General features: G+C 38.9%; 1 protein-coding gene across 7 annotated transcripts; it reads left to right on the top strand.

Moving 5' to 3' along the window:
- The first annotated feature begins 860 nt into the window (after positions 1-860).
- On the top strand, positions 861-20,414 carry Hts (adducin 1-like protein hts). 7 transcript variants are annotated; one of them, XM_070657999.1, is made up of 16 exons: positions 4,894-4,935; positions 5,717-5,851; positions 6,018-6,204; positions 6,292-6,674; positions 6,874-7,320; positions 7,409-7,545; positions 7,640-7,757; positions 10,063-10,176; positions 10,289-10,381; positions 10,603-10,798; positions 10,947-11,084; positions 11,220-11,291; positions 11,767-11,841; positions 16,519-16,586; positions 17,201-17,329; positions 17,643-20,414. In XM_070657999.1, the coding sequence occupies exons 1-15, from the start codon at positions 4,909-4,911 to the stop codon at positions 17,312-17,314; spliced, it is 2,304 nt and encodes a 767-aa protein (XP_070514100.1). In that variant the 5' UTR covers positions 4,894-4,908; the 3' UTR covers positions 17,315-17,329; positions 17,643-20,414. The 7 variants fall into 7 exon arrangements, with proteins under 7 accessions (XP_070514084.1, XP_070514076.1, XP_070514100.1 ...); XM_070657990.1 differs by having other exon boundaries at positions 17,186-17,329; XM_070658015.1 differs by lacking the exon at positions 11,767-11,841.
- Positions 20,415-20,499: the final 85 nt, after the last annotated feature.

Below are 20,499 nucleotides of genomic sequence, written 5' to 3'. Positions count from 1 at the left end.
TTTGAATCAGTAATGCGATTGTTAAGATATATTAAAAAAAGCATTGCATGTTTGATAAGCAATATGTTACGTGTATACATTTCTATATCATTGTAAAATATTACATATTTAGTAATTCTAACAGTTCTCTTTAAAATGGAATTGAAAAGCGTGATAAGCGATGGGTATTCAAAAAATTTTAATTTTGAAAGTTATCTTTTTAGACAGAAAATAGAAATCATTAATTTTAATGTGGTTGTCAAAATAATCAAAGTCAATAGCAAGATATTTTTATATCATTTTATTAAAATTACATTGGAAAAAAAAGCATCAATGACAAATAAATTATTCTTTGACCAAATTTAGGTTTGACTACGACGTTCAAATTCCGGAAAAACGTGGTTGGCAGTCCTGCGTGGAAGTTGCTGCGATTGACGGCAGATAGCGTCAGACGGATCCGGCGTTTCAGAGCTTTCATTCAACGGACGCTCGGGATTCACGCGTGACATTCATGGCTCGATCAAGGTGCGTACTATCGCGCGGTGTTTACTCGTAAGGTGTCCACGATCGGCGGTAACAGTGACCGGCAAACTATTGAGTAGCTTCACGAGCTCCCACTCGGTCGCGATCGATCCCGCGCGGTGTGGCGAGGAGGACTTGCTCGGCCGAGAACTCTGAGAGAGAATCGAGGTACGAGAGGTTTGTTGGAACGTCGATGCGCGGGTGGTAAGTTTCTCGGGGTGTTGGACAGCCGCAGAGCGACGGAGGGAGGAATTTGTGCGAGAAATCGGCGGCGGCGACGGCGGCGGCGGCAGCGGTGGTGACGCCGGCGGCGGCGGCGGGGACGAGGGACGCAGCAGTGACGGAGGCGGTGGTAGAGGCGGCGGAGGGAGAGGTGACGGCAGGGGGAAGCTGTTCATCGAACGGAACAGCCGCGCGCGCGGAGGAGCGGCGATACGGTGGAGCGCGGCCCGAGCTGCGTTCGTTGTGCGGTTCGTGAAACGGGCGCGGGCATATCACAGGAACGGAGGCGGCGGCGACGGCTGGCGGTTGATCCCTTGCTTAGGTAAGTGTCCGCCGTGCCGGATATCCGCGCGGTCGACCCATCGTCTTCGACAGCGGCGCGCGACGGCCATCCCGATCCTGCGCGGCGTGGGGCCACCTTCCGGAGCCGCGGAAGAGTCCTCGACCCACCGCCTCGGCGCCGTGCGCCCGTCGCGACGTGTGACGTAGGCGCGAGGGGTGTGTCGCGGGCCCTTGCGGGCTGCGCTACGGGCACGGCGTCGCGTCGCGACGCGCGACGTGGCCCCGCGCCGCGCGACCAAACAACCGACCTTGTGTCAACGGCGAGCCGTCGAGCTCTGGCCGTTTCTCTTCGCCCCATCGGCTGGCTGACCGATTCGCGAGCTGCCCGAGCTCGTCCGCCCTTCTCCCCGAAAAATGTCGCCATTTGCATGGTCTTCCGTCACTAAGGAGGACAAAAACGCGGGCCTACCCCGCGTGATACTCTTATCTCGCTCGCGTATCTCGGCACCTCTCTGCACGCCGCGCTCTTCATGGGCGGCGATCCGACGCTCGGGTTAAACGTCGTCGCGCTTGGCTAATTGCGCTCTGTAATCGCGGCATCTATATTCGCGCTTTCAACCTGTCCACCGTGCTAAATCACCCCGCGTTTTATCACGTCCTGGAGTGCGGGGACGGATCCCCGCGCCTTTCGTCGTCGCAACCGAAATTCCGACCGGAATTCCGATCCGTCCGGAGTCGCCCGTAGGCTATACATAGACCCGGTGATATGTATATAAGAGTACGCGGAGAAAGGGAGGAAGAATCGCCGTCGATTTCTCTCAACACTCCTCGTGTTTTGATGAATCACTCATTCTAATATATTTACGATCGCGACTGTTAACTGTCGTCGCAACGCGGCGGGTTTCAGGACTCTCGGCGGCTTTAAGGAGACGCGACCGAGTCATCTTCGACGCGGACAAAACACCGACGAGGAGAGAATGAGAAATAAAAATCAAATTAAAGAGACAGGCCGGTGTTAAATAGAAGCCCGATAATCGATGATCATTGTCCGTCGACTCCGCGTGATCGGCTGTCCTTTCTTTTTACCGCCTCTTTCTGTCTGCCTTCTCTTCTCCCCCCCCCCTTCCGCTCTCCCCGTCGTCGTTACTTTCGTTTCTCGCGGTGCTGATAGCGTTGCAGGACGCGAGCTCGCCACGACGGGCGTAATCTGTGATTAACTATGACGTCATTGCGTTAAGTGTCCGCCGCCGTCCGGCAGCGAGAGAGCCGGCCGAGAGCGCCCGACGGCGGGCAGATAATCCACGTTCGTTTTGGCGTATGATGTCAGCGTCGGCGAGACGACGAATGTTCAGCGGGCGCGATGCCGCTTGGTCAAAAGTCGCCTGGTCGGCCTGGTCGATCCCTTTGGATCTTCCTAGGCCGTCGCTCGCCGCTGGCCGACCGATTTATCGTCATTGTCAGCGCGTTATCGATCGCTCGTCCCGCTGCTCCCTGATAATTACGCTACGGCGTCGATAACTCGTGGGGGTGGGGTTTGGGGAAAGTCTCGGGATTCTAGAATTACGGCGATAATCGTAGCTTTATCTATTCCGACTCGAGTTCTTGTTCTTCAGTTGTATTTCAGTTATTTCATTATTTTTCAGCTGGATAGAATCTTGAGAAGTTAGACTAGGACCGGTCTTAAAGTTAAAAGCGGATGAGAGAGATCCGAAGAGCGAAGTTGGCCGATGGATACAATAGGATCTGAGTGAATCGGCTCGGGAAACTTGTGTCCCCCTGCGAACAAGTGCGATTTGCGGGAAAAAACAGGCGCACGTGTGCAGGTGCACACGCACGCACACACGCGTACGCATTGCGTATAATTCGACGGCTGCGAGTTGCGTAAGGGACTAATCATTGTATCGTACGAGGTTCTTGTGACGAGCGTCGCCGCAACACACGGGTCGGTTCGAGCCTTTTCTTCTTTTTTTTTTTTTTTTTTTCTTTCCCCTTTTTTTCCTCCATCACGGTCGCTTTGCAACAATACAGATCGACTGTCGAGTCGAGAAACAGGCCCGAGATAGAGATTGCGAAACCGACAATGGACCGTCGAATCAAATAATCGTGGGATACTGATTATTCGTGTGTTATTTATAGAACGCTCTTCGTTGTTTCAGTGCCGCTTTAAGATGAGATAGGATACGTTAGTATTCCGCATACCCAATTCCTCCTGATGAACTAGGACGAGAGAAAGAAGCGTGATCAGCCGGCGGGAAAACGCGGATCGCGTCCGTCTCTCCGCCCCTGGTTTCTCTCTATTTTAAGACGAGGGCTACTCTCGCGGACTCGCGCCAGTAAGCATAGCGAACGCGACCGGCGATCGCTTTCATTCAGTTTGCGGAGAACTCCCTATTGTTCGCGTTATCGTCGACGATAAGCGTATTTACGAATGGAACGGATACGTGAAGACTCCGCGAAGATGGTACCACGCTGATCAGGAATAGAAGTCGCCGTTGTGCTTTGTATCGCAATCGGAGAACCCCGCCAAAGTGCGGCCGCGTTAGTGATCGTCAACATACGAGAAAACGGATTACTTTAAACTGCACCAGCGCGTAATCGAGCCAGTGATTTACACATTACGAAAACCCATCCCGCTGTCTGCTCGAAAAGATCGCTGTGGTCGAGCATTCGTCGCTTATGGGTATTGCGTTTCTGTTGACGTAACGTTTCTCCCCTTTTTTTTTTTCCTCCTGTCCGTCGATTGCCACTTGGTCAGTATCGCGGCCTATATTATGGCATCGCATCGTGCTGTCAACGAAGCCAAACGCGCGTATATGCGAGGGACTTAAACGAAGCCACTTACGCCGAATACCTCAACCCCTTAACGTTAATTACCGTCAATTTGCACCGAGCCGTTCACGGTCGCCACTGCATTTTTTTAAATTTTTTTTTTCTCCGAACAACGTTCCCGAACTGAATTCGGTTAAAGTGTCTATCGAAAGTGCATACGTCTTAGCTGACAGATCGTTGACGAGTGTTGCTTATATTTGGCAAAATTTCAAATGCTGATACTCTACAAATATCACGTTATTTTCGTTAGATGCGTTTTGCGTTTATGAGCAATTTATTTTGTACAGTTATATTTAATTATATATAATTGATAATTAATATTAATTAATTGCGAATTATTAGTTTTATTTTAATCAGGTATTATTTTGACAGTGTTGATAATATATATATATATATATATATTTGATTAATATTAATATCAATTTTATATTTGTTAAAAACTATAAATGTTAACAAAACTAATGTACAATGTATAAAGGTAAAAATAGTGTCGCGGGACGTGATATAAGAGTGAGGTAATCGACGAATATAAATTGCAAACGTATAACGCAACGCGAGTAAACAGAATAGCAGGTCCCTAGGTGTCTTTTATTCTTGCGTCAAGTCCACGGGATTATCGATTACCATCCCGATAGAATATCAAGGAATACAAGACACGTATAAAATCGTACGAGGGGAAGGATTTCGTACAGTTGAACAGGATTGACTGTGTTTCGCGCTTGCGTGCTACGTAATCCTGCGGTCAGCCATCGTACCGGTTTTTTTTTTTTTTTTTTATCTCATTCCCTTTTACTTTGTTCGCTGTTGCAGCGGAAGTGCACACGCACGACGTTTTCCGGCGCGGTAACAAGTCGGAAGCTCAAGTCGCAGGCGGCGAAGCGAGTCGGTTTCATTAGGAAGTGACCTGTCGATTTGCGGCTTTCGTGGGTGATCTCGCTCGCGTAATTTCGATCCTGATGAGAGAAACGTTGCCCAGCGAAAGGGAATACATTTCACGAATTAGAACGCGGTTGCGACGTAACGACATAATGCTCATGCTAGCGAAACGTTCAGCGTGGGATTTCCGGCTGACGGATGGCGAGGGAAACGCGGCGTGAAAAGGTGAAAAGCGCGACTTCGTAGGATGAGGACGCGCGTAGCCGGCTGCGAAAGCGTTGCGTGGTGCGATGCACCGGTACTTGGCGTAAGGAAAGCCAAGCGGTGAACGACCGTTGACACAGATCCCGAGCCGAGCGAACGTCGGGCGAGTAAAATAGCCGGCACAGTTGAGCATTCTATTTTACATCGTTAACGGAACGACGCCCGCCAGTAATTAAGGGAGGGGAAAAAAAATCGAATAATAGACACGCAGAACTCGCGAAATTCCCCCCTCGTGATCAAATAAAGGGTACGCGTACGTCGGCTTCGCGTCGTTGCACGCACCATGATTCTCGGTAGGGCCCCGCACTTTATTGATCGCACACCGGTAAGGTGTCCATACCCTCCGCACCGGATTCGGGAGAAACGAGCGTAAATGCTGCTTTCGCGTACACGAAACAGCGAAATTGACGTTTCGACGAAACGCTATGCTGCAAAGGCTTCGTTGCCTTTGATTTTTAGTCGTATTTGTCAGTAGTTCCATTTTTTGTCTAGTGTTGGCTGTTTTTAAAACAGACGCGTTAAGGAATCTAATTGCTAATTTTATTTCAAAATGATGTTACTTTTTTTAATATAGCAATGTAAATTAATATTATTAACATTTAGTAAATGTTATTAAATTGATTTTTTTTTCCTTGCTTTATAGTATCAACTATTAATACCTGTTACATAATTTAAAGTAATAGTTAAAATTTATTAAATTTTTTGTTAACTAGTGGTAATATTAGAACATGACATTTTACAGTTGCCGGTATTTGCAAGAGGCTCGAAAATGGCAGACACGAGCCAACAGGCATTAAGCGAGCCACACACAAACGGAGTAGTGGACGGTTTGACGGAAGATGAAAAAAGCAAGATGAGACCCGCCGATATCGATGCGGTAAGTTTCGTGGAACACGCCGTTTCAACGTTTCTTCGATAATCAAAGAGAGTTTAATACACAATATATGTTAATTATTTTACCCGCGTAAAAAAAGCTTGAAAGATAAACGAACGAATTAATTTAAACATGTCATGTAAGATAAGAAGATTCTATTCATTTATAGGATATGAGAGAAATGGAAAGGAGAAAGAGGGTCGAGATGATGATGAACTCGCGAATCTTCCGGGAAGAGCTGGAACGTATAATTGAGACACAGATGAGGGACGGTGCTGGACCCTCTGGTCTTCTGCAACAAATATCTGATATGATGGGTGCACAGGGAGTCCGATTCAATGGCAATGTGTTCAAAAGTTAGTCTCGCCTGAAATTATTCTCTTTTTTTTTTAATTTTTTTTTTTTATTCTTTATTTTAACTTGATTCGCTCGAACATGCACAGATTCAAATTGCGTCTTGCCTATCAACGACATACGCGGTGTGGAAAGCATGGGATATGCCAAGGGCGAGAAACTGTTACGATGTAAGATGGCAGCGGTCTTTAGATTGCTCGATCTTCATGGATGGACACAGGGCGTTGGCGGGCAAATCACCTCCCGTCTTAATCAGGATCAGGAACACTTTTTGGTGAATCCTTACGGGCTACTCTATCACGAGGTCACAGCTTCGAATTTGATCAAGGTGGACATGCAAGGCACGATTGTTGAGCAGGGAACGACGAACTTCGGTGTACACGTTACTGGTTTTCAATTACATTCGACAATACACGCTGCGAGACCCGATATCAAGTGTATTATTCATATTACTACTCCGTCCGTTACCGCTGTAAGTAAAAGTTTCGTCTCGAATTTCTTCATTCTTCGATGATCTGTTTTTAGTTTCATATATCTCTTGTATCATTTACAAGCATTTGCATATTACGTTTGATTGCGCGATATTGCTTTAATACGACTTATCGATGATGAACGTTTATTAACTCTGCTTCGAAAAGAGTTGATTGATGCATATATGACATGTTATGTAGGTTTCCTCCTTGAAATGTGGATTGTTACCAATCGGTCAAGAGAGCATAGTGATAGGCGAAGTGAGCACTCATCAATATGTAGGAGGTTCTGTTGAACCGGAAGAACGAGAAAAAATCGCTAGAAATCTCGGACCGATTAATAAGGTTATGCTCCTGACGAATCGCGGTGCTCTTTGTTGTGGAGAAACAGTGGAAGAGGCGTTCTATAATGTTTACAATACCGTAGTCGCCTGCGAAACACAGTTGAAGTTAATGCCTGCGGGCATAGACAATCTAAGCCTTATCAGCGAGGAATCGAAGAAAGCTATATTTGAGTCGTCGCGGAAACCACCAATTCCTCAGCAACAAAGCTCAGTAGTAGAGTCCGCTCTTGCAGAAAAACTCGAGAAACGCTGGAGAATCGGCGGCGCTGAATTCGAGGCTCTTATGAGAATGCTTGATAACGCTGTAAGTGTCATAGCCCATGCATCTCTGTAATTGTGATAATCGTGTCAAATTAAATTTCTGTTTGTCATGTTTTTCTTTTTTTTTTTAGGGATTCCGTACGGGCTACATATATAGAAATCCACTTGTAAAGGGAGAACCTCCGAAACCGCGAAACGATGTTGAAGTTCCACCAGCTGTATCGTCTTTAGGATATTTGCTTGAAGAGGAGGAATTGTATAAGCAAGGGTAATTTTCTATTTTTTTTTTTATTAAAAAATATTTTATTTTGACTATAAAGTAATCAATACTGAGCAAATTTCTCTTTCTTTTTTCCGAATAGGTTGTGGAAGGGCGGTCGCAAAGGTACAGATAGATCTCGTTGGTTAAATTCACCAAATGTTTATCAGAAGGTTGAGATTCTGGAAACTGGAACACCGGATCCTAAAAAGATCACCAAGGTAGAAGTCATTACTTTTGAAAATAAAAACGATTAATTATTTATTTCGTCTCGCGCAATTTTGCACTATGCTAAATTCAATATAATCAAATACTTTTATTTCACAATTATAATCGCGTATTGTGGCTGCTAATCGGATTACGATTTTCGTAATAACGAAGAAAAGCTTTAAGTGTGTCAAGTGCAAAATTAAACAGTTATGATATATTAATATATATTAGTAGTTATAACATATTGATATAAATTGTAGAATCGTTTATTAGATTCATTTTTTTATAGTTTAATTTGAAATAACGCGGACTCTGATATTGTTTTGCGATTGTATCGCAAATGTATTTTAATTAAAAGAAAACGTCTTTTTGATATTAGATTTTCATGCATTTAATATCACGATAGTGTTCAGATTTTTTTTTTAGTTTATTTTTCGCGAATAATATTTTTATTTTATTAATCAATGTTGAAAATAGTTTTCGCGATAATTAAAAAAATCCAGAGTGCATATTTACGGCCGTAAATAGGAAGTATATTCATATATACAATGCGACGTATTGCATTGGTTATTCCATTTTGTTAGCAGTTGCATTTTATCACGTTATGTTGTGTACTTTTGTTTTTGCTAAATTTTTTTTTTTTTTTTGTATAAGTAAAGGCCAGTATGTTCTGATTTATCACGATTTTTAATATAAATTCTATGCATTCCAATTTATGCCACTAATTTTTAACAATATATCCTGATACGTAACAATATCATTTATATTACGAAACTTTCAATCATGGTAAATGTTTTATTGAAAAAAGGAATACGTCTTATTGATGTTGGTGAAAGTATACTGACATATATAGCAATATATTGCTCTATTTAAACTATATAGATATAAATCTAACTCTTGTTACAACAGAGCTTGATTGATTTTATTTAATAAATGCTTATTAATGCGATATAACGAATCACTTCAAAGTTGAAGCAAAATCACAGATTTAGATACTAAAACCAATGTGTGTATATGTGCCTGCGTGTATGCACGCGCGTACGTGATTTGTGTGTCTAAACATTGGTCACTTTATAAAACAATATTAACGAAAAAATATTAACTTTATTTTTTTATTAGTTTTGACGTATAACTTTTCAACATATGCAATGTCATTAGTGCATTATTCCTCAGTTAATATATTATAATACAACTGATATTAAATATAAGTTTTTATTTTCATTTATTTTTAGTAAAAAAATATTTTATGAGCAATGTATTTTTTTTTATTATACATTTTATCTGCGTTTCGAAACATTAATGTCATGTTAGCATAACTAATTTTTTTAAATCAAAAAATGTTCTCTATATACTATTTAATAAAAAAAAAACCATTTTTTATAAATATCATAAAATAAAACGAGAGATTGAACGAAAGCGTTAACTTCCAAGCAAAAGTTACGAAACATTAACGTGTTAAATTCCAGTCAATCGTTAGTATAAGTATCTTTACATATAAGATATTAACGACTGTTCTTCTGTAGCTTCTTGATGTTTAAATAAAGTTATACGTGCTGTTTAAAAAAGATGATCAACTTTAATGAAACTTCAACTTTAATAGCGTTCCAAGCACTATTTATAGCCCGCAGACGCTATATTAATAAACTTAGCTTACTTTCTATAATACGATGCGAAGTTATATGTATGTTGTCGACTACAATATACTTATTTATTAAATGCAATAGTTTGATAGCATTTTATTCCATTATTACATAAGTTACGAATAAATTAGATATATTTTTTGTTATTTTTAACTACATTTTTGCCACAATACATGTAAGATATGTATAAAACAAATGTTTCTCACGACTCTGTATGAATGTGTGCCTGATCTCATCATCAAGATCTCGTTGGCCTGGTTACACTGAGCCCACTGCATTTACAAAACCAGATTAAGTAACCCTTCAGATTTCACTGATTCAAGTTATTTTTTTTTAAACTAAACGTTAGGCATAGCAATTAATGTTGCCAGATTGCCGAATTGTATATTTGTATTGCATGTAATCGTATTGACTTTTGTTTTGATATTCAAAATCTTAAGTATATGTATAATTAATGTAAAATACAGTTATGCAATATGATACCTAGTTGCAATACAAAATCTTAGTGTTACTAAATTTATTTTATTAATTTCAATTTTTTTTGGGATAATCTATTAAAGAGAAGAAACATATGCAGCAGGCACACATAGCATGCAAGAGTCTTATTTTATATTAATATAATTGCTTTTTACAATGATTTGAAGGGGTTTGACTAATGTTCTGGTTTTGTGTGCAGTGGGTGTCTGATGGATCTCCTACCCATAGCAGTACGCCAGTCAAGATAGACGGTGCTCTTCAATTTGTTCCGAAAAATACCAATCCAAAGGAGTTCAAACAATTACAACAGCAGGTAAGTGTTGTTAGTTACATTTGCATAACCCTATTTCTTTTGGTTTCTGCTCTGTTTCCATGTCAGCTATTTCGTGTAAATATACAAGATCGATACATTTTCATATCTTTAGATTAAAGATTACCGACGAGCAGAAAAAATATCGGCTGGTCCGCAATCTCATATACTAGAAGGTGTATCATGGGAGGAAGCTAAAAAAATGCAGGTACATAAGCATCAAATCTTGTTTATTATTAGTTAAGTTAAATTACTATTTAACAAATGTAGCAAAAAGAGAATTTCCTACTCAATAGCGATATGATTACATACTGTTCTGATTTGAATTTAAATTGCAACAGTAGTGTCGTTATGCATTTTATTAATTGCTTTATAAATCTCTGCAAAAAAAATATGTGTTATCGTTAACTTATATACGTTGTTTAAAAGGACGCGACAATTAGTGGTACCGGAGAACAAGTAGTTTTAGTAGGAGCCGCTAGCAAGGGTATTATACAGCGTGGTTTCCAACACAATGCAATGGTGTACAAGACACCTTATGCCAAAAATCCTTTCGACGCTGTCACGGATCAAGAACTGGATCAGTACAAGAGAGAAGTTGAACGCAAACAGAAGGGAGATCCTTGTTAGTTCCATACGTCATTTTTCTCCAATTTTTTTCCATTCTTGCATGCATCTTATATTTGTATCCCGTATCTTAGAATTATCCTGTATTTATTTAATGTTCACCAGACGTTAAACGGAGCCATTAATATTACCTATTTTGTAAATAGACGATGAATCACAATCAGAATCCGAGGCCTTGTCGTCCTTTAACATCAGTCGTGCGACGCATGAATCCAGCACTGCCAAGAGTCCTATTCAGTCACCAGTTTCTGTTACCTCGGAAACAGAGGAGGAGAGTAGAGACGGTAAATTCATGTGCTTAATTCGCGAACGGGTTTTTATACGTACCATGATATTTACCGCGTTTTTATCGTTTAAAATTGACAAATTTTTATTTTGTACATTGTTAACGAACACTCGCGTATACTCCTTTGCTGCAGAACCCCGAGTATTGCGAATAGAAACGAAACAAGTGCCTGCGCCGAGTCAACCCGAAGTTGTATTAAGCGATGGTGAGTTTCCTCATTTTTTTTTTTCTTTTCTTTTTTTTTTTTTTCTTTAGTTTTAGATCAAGCAAAGTTTAATTTTATCTTATCAGTCTGTATAGACTGTATAGACTCTCAATGAATAATTAATTGAAATGTGCATTACAATGAGATTTTGCAATCAACTCAGATTCTTGCATGGCCATAGCTTTTTGTTTTGCCAGCAATCAATGTGACATTCACATTTTACCTTCGTAATAAATTTGCCACTAATCAGTGAAATACAGCATGTTATAATCGCACATGGAAATACATATATAGTTTTGCATGAGTCGGTGTCTGTTTATGATAAAAAATATGTAAAGCGAATACATCTATATTCCGTAACCGTTAGAGGTATTATGTACATATAACACAATCAAGTGTCACGATATTGGATCACAAGACGCAATTTACTGATGAATAGATGTGAATCGTGTACGTATTTATTTTTAACATGCAGTGAATGATGCTACTACAGAGTACCTTAATGAGATGCGGTACAGAATGACTGAGCGACACAGCGGTTACAAAAAAGGTGAGTTTTATTCTATATGCATTGGGTAAATCTAACTCTTCATGTCGAATTATTCGTATTCTTTCACGAGCTATTTACGACGTTTGACTAAAGAAATCATGTTGGCGTTATACATTTTATGATTAATAAAAAAATAAATAATGTTAGAAGAAAAACGCTTTGTAAAATTATAAGAACTTGAAAATATAAAATTTTTGCGACATAAATTATAACATTATCGTCAGTTTAACTTCGTAAATAGTTTTTATACGGTTTAATTAATCTCGTTTGGTTGAGATACATTTCATTCGGTATAAGTTATATACCTCTTTCAGTATAGAATACGCTCCCCATCCGCAATAACTGCATAAAACGCATGTATATGCATTGAAGATTGTGTAAATGTATATGTTCTTATGTTATCACTTACATGTATGCAAAACCGTCAAAATATGTTGTGCTTTTTTTTTATGTACGGTATATGTTCTGAAGGCTTTCTCGTCTTCTTTCGCCACTCGAAATAACGATCACAAATGCTTATATTAATAATGCTCATGCACTTTTGTTAATCTCGTTTCATTTTTAATTTCTTGAAATGCTACTTTTATAATAAATTAACAAACGATAAATAATTTATTAATATAAATTCGAGATTATTCTTTTCTTTTGCACTGTAATGCGAATTGTGGTAATAGAAACAAAATAGTAGGTTTGCACGCAATGATTCATTTCTAGTGTAATAATAAAGGAACTTACAGCCAAAGGATAAATTTTGAATTTGCTTGGCTATAGTTATCGTTACTTATAGTACCTATTTCGAGCGCTGCGTAAGCGACGAAGAAGACTCGCGAATGGTGGAGAGTATCCAAGTGATCGTGCGTGAACGTTCTCTCCGTTTCTCCAAGCGAGCAAACCGAGCGATTGTTCGCTGGTTTTTACGTTCATGATATACATTTGGATATAATACTTGCAGATTGCGAATTATCCAGCAATTGTAGCAGCATGAGCAGCGAGTGTGCGCGAACGTACTACGGCCAGCAATTCTTCGAACATCCTTATGATAGCACCCGTTTGGAAAACGTTAAAATCACGACGATCGCCGAACGAAAGAAACCTATTCTAATAATGAAACTGTTTAATGAACAAAAACAAGAATTGAATATAATTTCTTTGGAAGAGACTTTAAAATCGCGCTACGAGGCAAAGAGGAAATTTTTTGAAAATTTCGAAGGAAAGAATACAGTATCTGAATCAGTCACCTTCTTAAAAACCGAGATGACCAATTTGAATAATGAAGAGAACGGCTCAACATTTAAACAAAATTCTGCGGTGGATTCGAGAAAGAACATACGTTATCTCGTAAAGTTATTTGATGTAACTCTAGCAAAAGCGAATACAAAAGAACATTTGAAGAATTTGAACGCCGAGATACAATCAAAATACCAAATTGCACTGCACTCTGTGGAACAAGGGAATATCGCGCAGCCGAGTTTCATTGAATGTGTTAACGTGGAGAAGACAAAGCCGAATTCGCATGATATTGTGTCCTGTACAAACTATGATAGTCGTACAGAGGAGGAAGTAGAAGAACACTGTGAAAAGGCTCGATGCGTAGCGATCGAAACAGTTGTTTCAACAAAAACAGAGTGCTTACCAACTCATGACAATCAGTCTGACTCGGCAATCGGCACCAGTAGTAATGAACAACGTACATTAACAACGGCGACAAACGCGGAAATGATACCTGCGAGCAGCTGCGATGAAACATTTCAATGTGATAAAGAGAAAGACTCAGATTCGCTGTACAATTTATCTTTCAACAACTGCGACGAGCAGTCGATTGATTGTTGTAAATGTAGTAAAGATAAAGAGGCATTAGCAAATAAGGAATCAAGCGACGAACAGAATTTAAAGATGGAGTTGAAGAAACAAAACATTCAATCTTGGATCGAAAACTCTATATGTGAGAACAGTTTATCGAATAACGTGGAGACCGACCCGTATGAATCATATTGCAACGATATCACAAAGATTGTCGAGAGCATCGACGTGAATATCACTTCGTCTAGAACAGAGCTGGATGCATTGCCCGATACGGACACCTGTGTCAAATACAATCTTGATTCGACGAATATGAGTCTTATTTATAGCTTGACTCCACCAACAGCCGTTGATGAGGACGATAACGACGACACTTCGCACGATTTGGCCGAACGCTCATCGGAATGGCAATCTGATTCAATAAGAAGCGACAATGATGATCAATTAAGTGACTACGCGTGGATAGAACCGACAGCGAAAACAGAAAACAAGCCTACGCGAGATTGCAGGTCATTGAGTGACAGTAGCAGCTTTGCGGAGATGGAACAACCTATGTCCGGCAGGTACTCGGCAGGTGGTTCCGATATACTTGAGTTACCGAGCTGTACGATTCGCGAACTGAAGGATATCGACGGCGAGATCTTTCTCAACGGGATTAATGAATCTGCCAACGAGATTATCGCCGATCTTAACGCGTCCGTTGAAGCGCCGTCGTATGACGCTGTGGAAGTCGCACGACAGATCATGACCGACATAATCGAATCCATTTACATTTTGTTGTGGTTAGACTCCTCTATTTACGATCTCAGCAATCTAAGAGAAGTAATACGTCGCTTGATCGACGGTTATTGTAACGAATGCTCAGTCGTGGAAACTGCCAGTCAAGCGTGCGTGTCCGACGCCTTCACGACAATCGGCAATAACGTTGACAATACCTGTCGGATTAAAAACTTTCTGGGGAATTCGTCATTAAATTTTAATAATTACAATAATCGAGATTATGAAATGGAGATGCATAAGGCAGAAGATCGCGAATCTTCTGCCGTGATCGAGTTTTGCACCGTGGCGAAAAAACTGCCGATTGTCGCCATCGAGAATGGCGCATTAGAATTAAACTTTCGCGTCGTCAAAGTGTCGACGGATGAATGTACGGAAATGTCGCAGTATACTCATTTTATTAATAATCACGATATCGAATTCGGTAAGGCGAGAGACGATAAAAGTTCAGCTGTAATAAAAGACATGTGGCCGTGGCCATGCTCCTATTGTCGCGAAGAGGAAGAATCAGTACGGGAGAAAGCAAGTTGTTTGACGCCTATAAGTGAGGAACCAGATGATACTTCGCACGAAGCTGCCGACTCCGTCGGGTCCGCTTTAAAATATCCTTCCGATGTCGTCGAAGAAAATGCAATGGTGAATTCTACAAGAGAATGCATTTCTCTCGATGAAACTTATACGATTTCCGAAGTCAGCTCCGTCATTTCGGATAACGACAACATGAACGATCTTGAGAAACGTTGCGTTTGGGATTCTTCTGTAGATTGCATGTCATATTCGTACGAGACCAAAGAGTTTATTTGTTTAGAGAAAGCACTTGCAGATAACTCGCAATTGAGCGCGTAATGCTTTTATGTCTTTCAGAAAGATACAATTGTAATTACAGGCAATTGTATAATTAAATTATCAAAGAATACTGTTGTTTCCAACGAGAAAGAAGAAAAAAGGACGTTTCACCAATTGACCGTCAATGTATGCAACTGCATCGCAATAGCATTTTAACTTGCGGGTCGATTGCTTTATAATTTCTCTCAATATTTATGTTTGTGTGAAACATGCAATGTCGAATAATTTGCATATTCGATCTTGCATGCTTTTTCTACGCATTTATTTTCTGCGGTTTTCTACAAATTTTAAAGAAAGATAAAAAGGCTTATTATATAAATACGCGCGCAAACTAAATTTTAAAAGACTCGCATTATTTTAGTGTTTATTAAGTCTTTTTTTGTTCTCGTAACTTTTATAATTTTACTGTTTTTTTTTTTTTAATGTAAAAACAAGGCACGTTTTCTGTGGACTAAACAATTTCTTAAGCGCAGGTTAATATTGGCATTTATAAAAATGTCTAATTTTGCTTCTTTGCTTTCTAGAATTTTCAATGGTATGCTTTTTCTCTTTTATTTCTGTGAATTTATTATTATTTAACGTAATTTAAATTTAAAAGCGATAAATTTTGTTCGGTACAATGTGTTAATTTTATTGTTCTATTTTATTTCTTTTGATATGTAATAAGTTTATTCGATTGTTACGTTATGATATGCATTTCTCTCATATGATATCTCTTCTATTGATATTACAACGAAATTAATGTACTATTGCACACGCTTACATTCTTTTATATATTTTCAATGTCTACTTCAACAGCCTCGATGTGTTTGATAAAATTTTGCACATAACGCTTCTTATCATTTTCTTCTCATCCGTTTCTCTGCTCGAATCTGCATCAATCCTCACCGTTTATCCCGTTACCTTTTCAATGGTTTACGTGCATCCTGCAAGCTGCGAATGATTGATGCTAAAACGTGTGCTTGGGAATGATTAATTTTATATAACTGCCAATCCACGAGTGAGTATACTCTGAAGAATATCAATCAACACTTTTTCAAAGGTAAAATGTCTGCTTATTTTTGCTTCTTTTTTTCAGTTTTGACGTTTAAGTATGTTAATGCAATTTATAGATCGGTGAGATTAATCTTTGACTTATATTATTGCTTCACAATGTCTGCTTCATTACCGTTGCCTTACAGATTTAATTATCTTATTATTACAATTTACGGCTTGAGAATTCACGTCTTAAATAATTAATTATCTGTGTTCTAGGAGAAAATACCGTAAACGGCGATCATTCAGACGCTCACCACAGTACTTTTTCGCAAAGTAGCAAGGAGGTTTGTTACAACATTTTTAATATCAAATCCACGATATATCGTATATCTCATATCCGGAGAATCGGTCTGTAAAACGATAATCTCTTATACGTTCTGTTATTTGAAACAATTTCTGATAACGTTGATATTTTAGATAAATCTAAAGGAAAAAAGTATTCTATAAATGCACGAGTCATTTAGATTATATTTAAAATTGAAACGATAGCTCAATAATAGTGTACAGGCCTAATTTCCGCATATTTACGTCAAGTTCTTTTGATATAACACACTATCTCACATTTCCCGTGTGTTTGTTAAAACGTGGAACGTTATTTTCAAAGTAAAATATAAAATAAAACAATTTTTTTAATTTACAATGCTAAGATAAGAGATAGAGTGTCCGATTTGATTGGATAGTTACTTCACCTCTTGCATAATTTTCATAATTAGAGTCAACATAGTCGTTCATAGATTCGCTTCCTACAAACTGTTCTATTATTCTGTCGATTTGCATGCGACCAGATAATTTGTTAATAGAACGATTAAGCGTAAAAGTTCGGCGCTCTATGCATGTGCATGCAGAAAGGTTTATGGTTACGGTTGGGACCTTCCGTGTTAAGGGTTCCATGTCGCAGGATGTGAGCGTTAGCGAGGAATCGCCAAAGAAGGAAAAGAAGAAGAAGAAGGGCCTTAGGACACCATCCTTCCTTAAAAAGAAGAAGGAGAAGAAGAAGTCAGTCGAGGCGTAGGTAGTCGTAGCTCAGGTAAGCAAAGTCAGTATATTTTATTTTCTGAATTTTGATATCGGCGTAGTTAATTTAAATGATCCCGGGCTCGTTAAAGGTATGGAAGAAAAGCTAAAGCTTTTTTCCTTTAGGGATTAGACGCGCTCGCGCTAAAATTCATTTATATGGCTGCAGTAATGATCAGGTCATGTTTTTTTTTTTTTTTAGTAGAAATTACATTTACGCGTGAATAAATAAATAAATAAATTTATATATTTATTCATATATAATGTGCGAAGCACATGCCTGCAAGAGACCGAGCATTGAATTAACATTAATTATATTTTTTCAGACACTGCCACAAACAAAAGCTTCTCGTAAAAAATAAAAAAATGAACATGCAAGTTTGAACACAAGATCGAAACGGGCTCGGTTTAAAATGAGAGACGAGATTCGACGAGTAACGAAGCACGGACGAATGGCGGAGGGTAAAAACGGAGATGGATGGAGGTGCGCGAGGAAAAATCGAAGCGAACGAGCAACAATTACAGCATCTTTCCAGGACTCAAGACTGCCATCGCATTACGTCTACGATAAGGGAACTATTGTACTGTTAATGTTTTTACGTTTTTAATTTGTTAAGCGTCGCGCTAATGTATTTAATCCGCTATTTAATTTTGCCTCTCCTATCCTGTTTGTGTGTAACGCAATAAAGTTACATATGCATACTTTGCGACGAAGAAAGGCAGACAGATAGAGAAAGAGATCGAGGCGTTGTCATTATCGTCTTTATTATTTTATTTCATCAATGTCGATGTCATCGTCGCAATTCTCGCCGTCCTCTTTCTGCTTGTCGTCGTTGATACTGATCCCAACAGCGTCACCGTCGTCGCTGCCGCCGTCGTTGTCTTCGTTATTATCATCATTATCATCATCATCGTTATCGTTATCGTTATCGTTATTATTATTCCTACCATCGCCCATTATCATAGTCATCCTCGTCGTACATTGTCAACATTGTTGCTATTATGGTCATCGTTGCTATTTGCTTCTACTCTATTTTTTTCCTCTATCTCAAGATTGTCTCAATTCTTTAATTGCAAGTGATAATTTTTAGATTTAGAAAGAAATTTTCGTACGGTTTCTGTTAAAACAAAGAGGCGGAGATATGCAATAGTTTACATAAATTATGCGAATGTTAATCGGATATTAAAAATATTTTATCGTGAATACGATTCGTAAATTTTACTAAGCGATAGACTAGATCATCTTTGTCGCGAAGAAAAAGAAGTGTAGAAGTAAATGCGAAAGGCTGTGTTCTAGAATTTGAAGCTGGCGTGCGAAAGAAATGCGTTGCAAATATATGGATCTCACGACTGTCCTCTGTATCAAAAGCATCCCGGACAATAGAAATCGCCTCTGACTCCCGGACTGATGTACTCGTCTTCGTGATATGTATAAAGTAATTTGTGCCGTACGATATCCCGTCGATTACGATTGTTACCGAGTTGAAAACTTTATTACAACTGTCTATCGATTGGCGCTTCGATATATATACTTTATAAAGCTACATAATACTTTATATCAATTCAATAAAAAAGATAGCGTTATTCAGACAGTATAAAATAATGCCCCGCGGCATTCATCAACTTGTATTGTTACCAAATTTGAACGATCGGTAAGCTTAGATATGTTCATTAAAATGGTATAAAGTAGAATCAGCGTGGAAGTGAAGTGGAATTAAAGTACGGCGACGTGTGCTTTCGGAAAATTTTCAATTTTATCTATTCGACCTAATAGTTTAAACACTTCAAATTATGACGACTTCGTTGTACATATAGAAGCGCAGAACCATGTAATAAGTTTTGCTTTTCGTTTTCTTTTACAACGGATTAATTATTCATTGATGTGTAAAAACGTGCCTTTCGTACCTTTGTTAATCGATTTAATCTCTAGCATTCAGCATCCGTTTTAATCTTTATCATATCTACTGATTTATAATTTATCGTTCGATTTTACCTTTGATCGTCGCGTGTCATCTGCAGTTGAATAACAGCTTTTTGCAGTAACTTCAACAAGTCGAACTTGGTTGGACCAAGTAAGTAAGAATATCTTTTTTAGAGGCGTACCGTTTAAAAAAAATGATTACACGTTTTTAATTTAAGTAAGTGCGAAATTACTTAAAGGGCGATCAAACTTGTACATGCGGAACGTTGCAATTTATCGTGATTTTCTTTGGCTTGTTGAAGCTATCGAGGAGTGTTGTTCAAAAATGATAATTCGAGCACTAATGATTACGTATTTTATCTGTAATTGACGATCGACCGCTTTACAACGTGTGTTTTGTACAAATAAAGTCGGCGTTATATCTATATATAACATATGTATAACTGTATGTATATCTGCGTGTCACATCAATCGTGTTACACGTAGAATCGAGTATATGTAAGCGAGAAGGGTATATAGAGCTGTTTTAATAGTTTGAGCATTATAAATCATTTATGCTCGAAGTGGCTGAAAGGGCTAAACGAATAGATAATAATAAGAACGAAATAAAGCGCACATGCACATTGGTTTGCAAGTTTTCCTTTTTGTTTTTATTAATGCATGCGCGAAGTGAAAACTTTGATAATATTTTTATTTAGCGCTGTTTTCTTTTTATCGAGACCGATAAAACGTTCGACCGTGATTATTATTATTATCCGCACTATTATTACTTTTTAGTTTTATCATTATAATATTGTATTAATATTATCATCGCTATTATTATAGTTTTATCATTAAGATTATCAACGCGATTATCATCGCCGTATTATACATATATCTGAAGTGCAACAGATTGCGAGCTGAGCTCGTAACACAATCGAATTTGCACGTCGTGCTTTCTTCCTCGAACGACGATTCATCGCGAAATCCCACGTGCTTCATCGACTTGACTTGTGACACATCTGTGAAAAAAATATTCGCCCATATATATACTTTCTCGCCTCCTTTCCCTTCATTCTTCACTCATATTCATGTATCATGTAATGATCGGTAATAATTGTACGATCGAAGACGTATATTAATGCAATCTATTATTGTATAATGGTTGATATAATATATAAATAATATTACAACAAAATACACGAGAAAGTATTTTTAGATGTGCTTATATTTCTCAGTAATTATTTCTTCGAATAACACCAAGTGACAGATTTTTGTAGTAC

This window comes from Cardiocondyla obscurior, linkage group LG01, assembly GCF_019399895.1.
Source record: "Cardiocondyla obscurior isolate alpha-2009 linkage group LG01, Cobs3.1, whole genome shotgun sequence".
In the NCBI taxonomy this organism is placed as follows: Eukaryota; Metazoa; Arthropoda; class Insecta; order Hymenoptera; family Formicidae; genus Cardiocondyla; species Cardiocondyla obscurior.
Note: the sequence above shows the minus strand (reverse complement) of the source record. Positions and strands in the feature narration are given on the sequence as shown.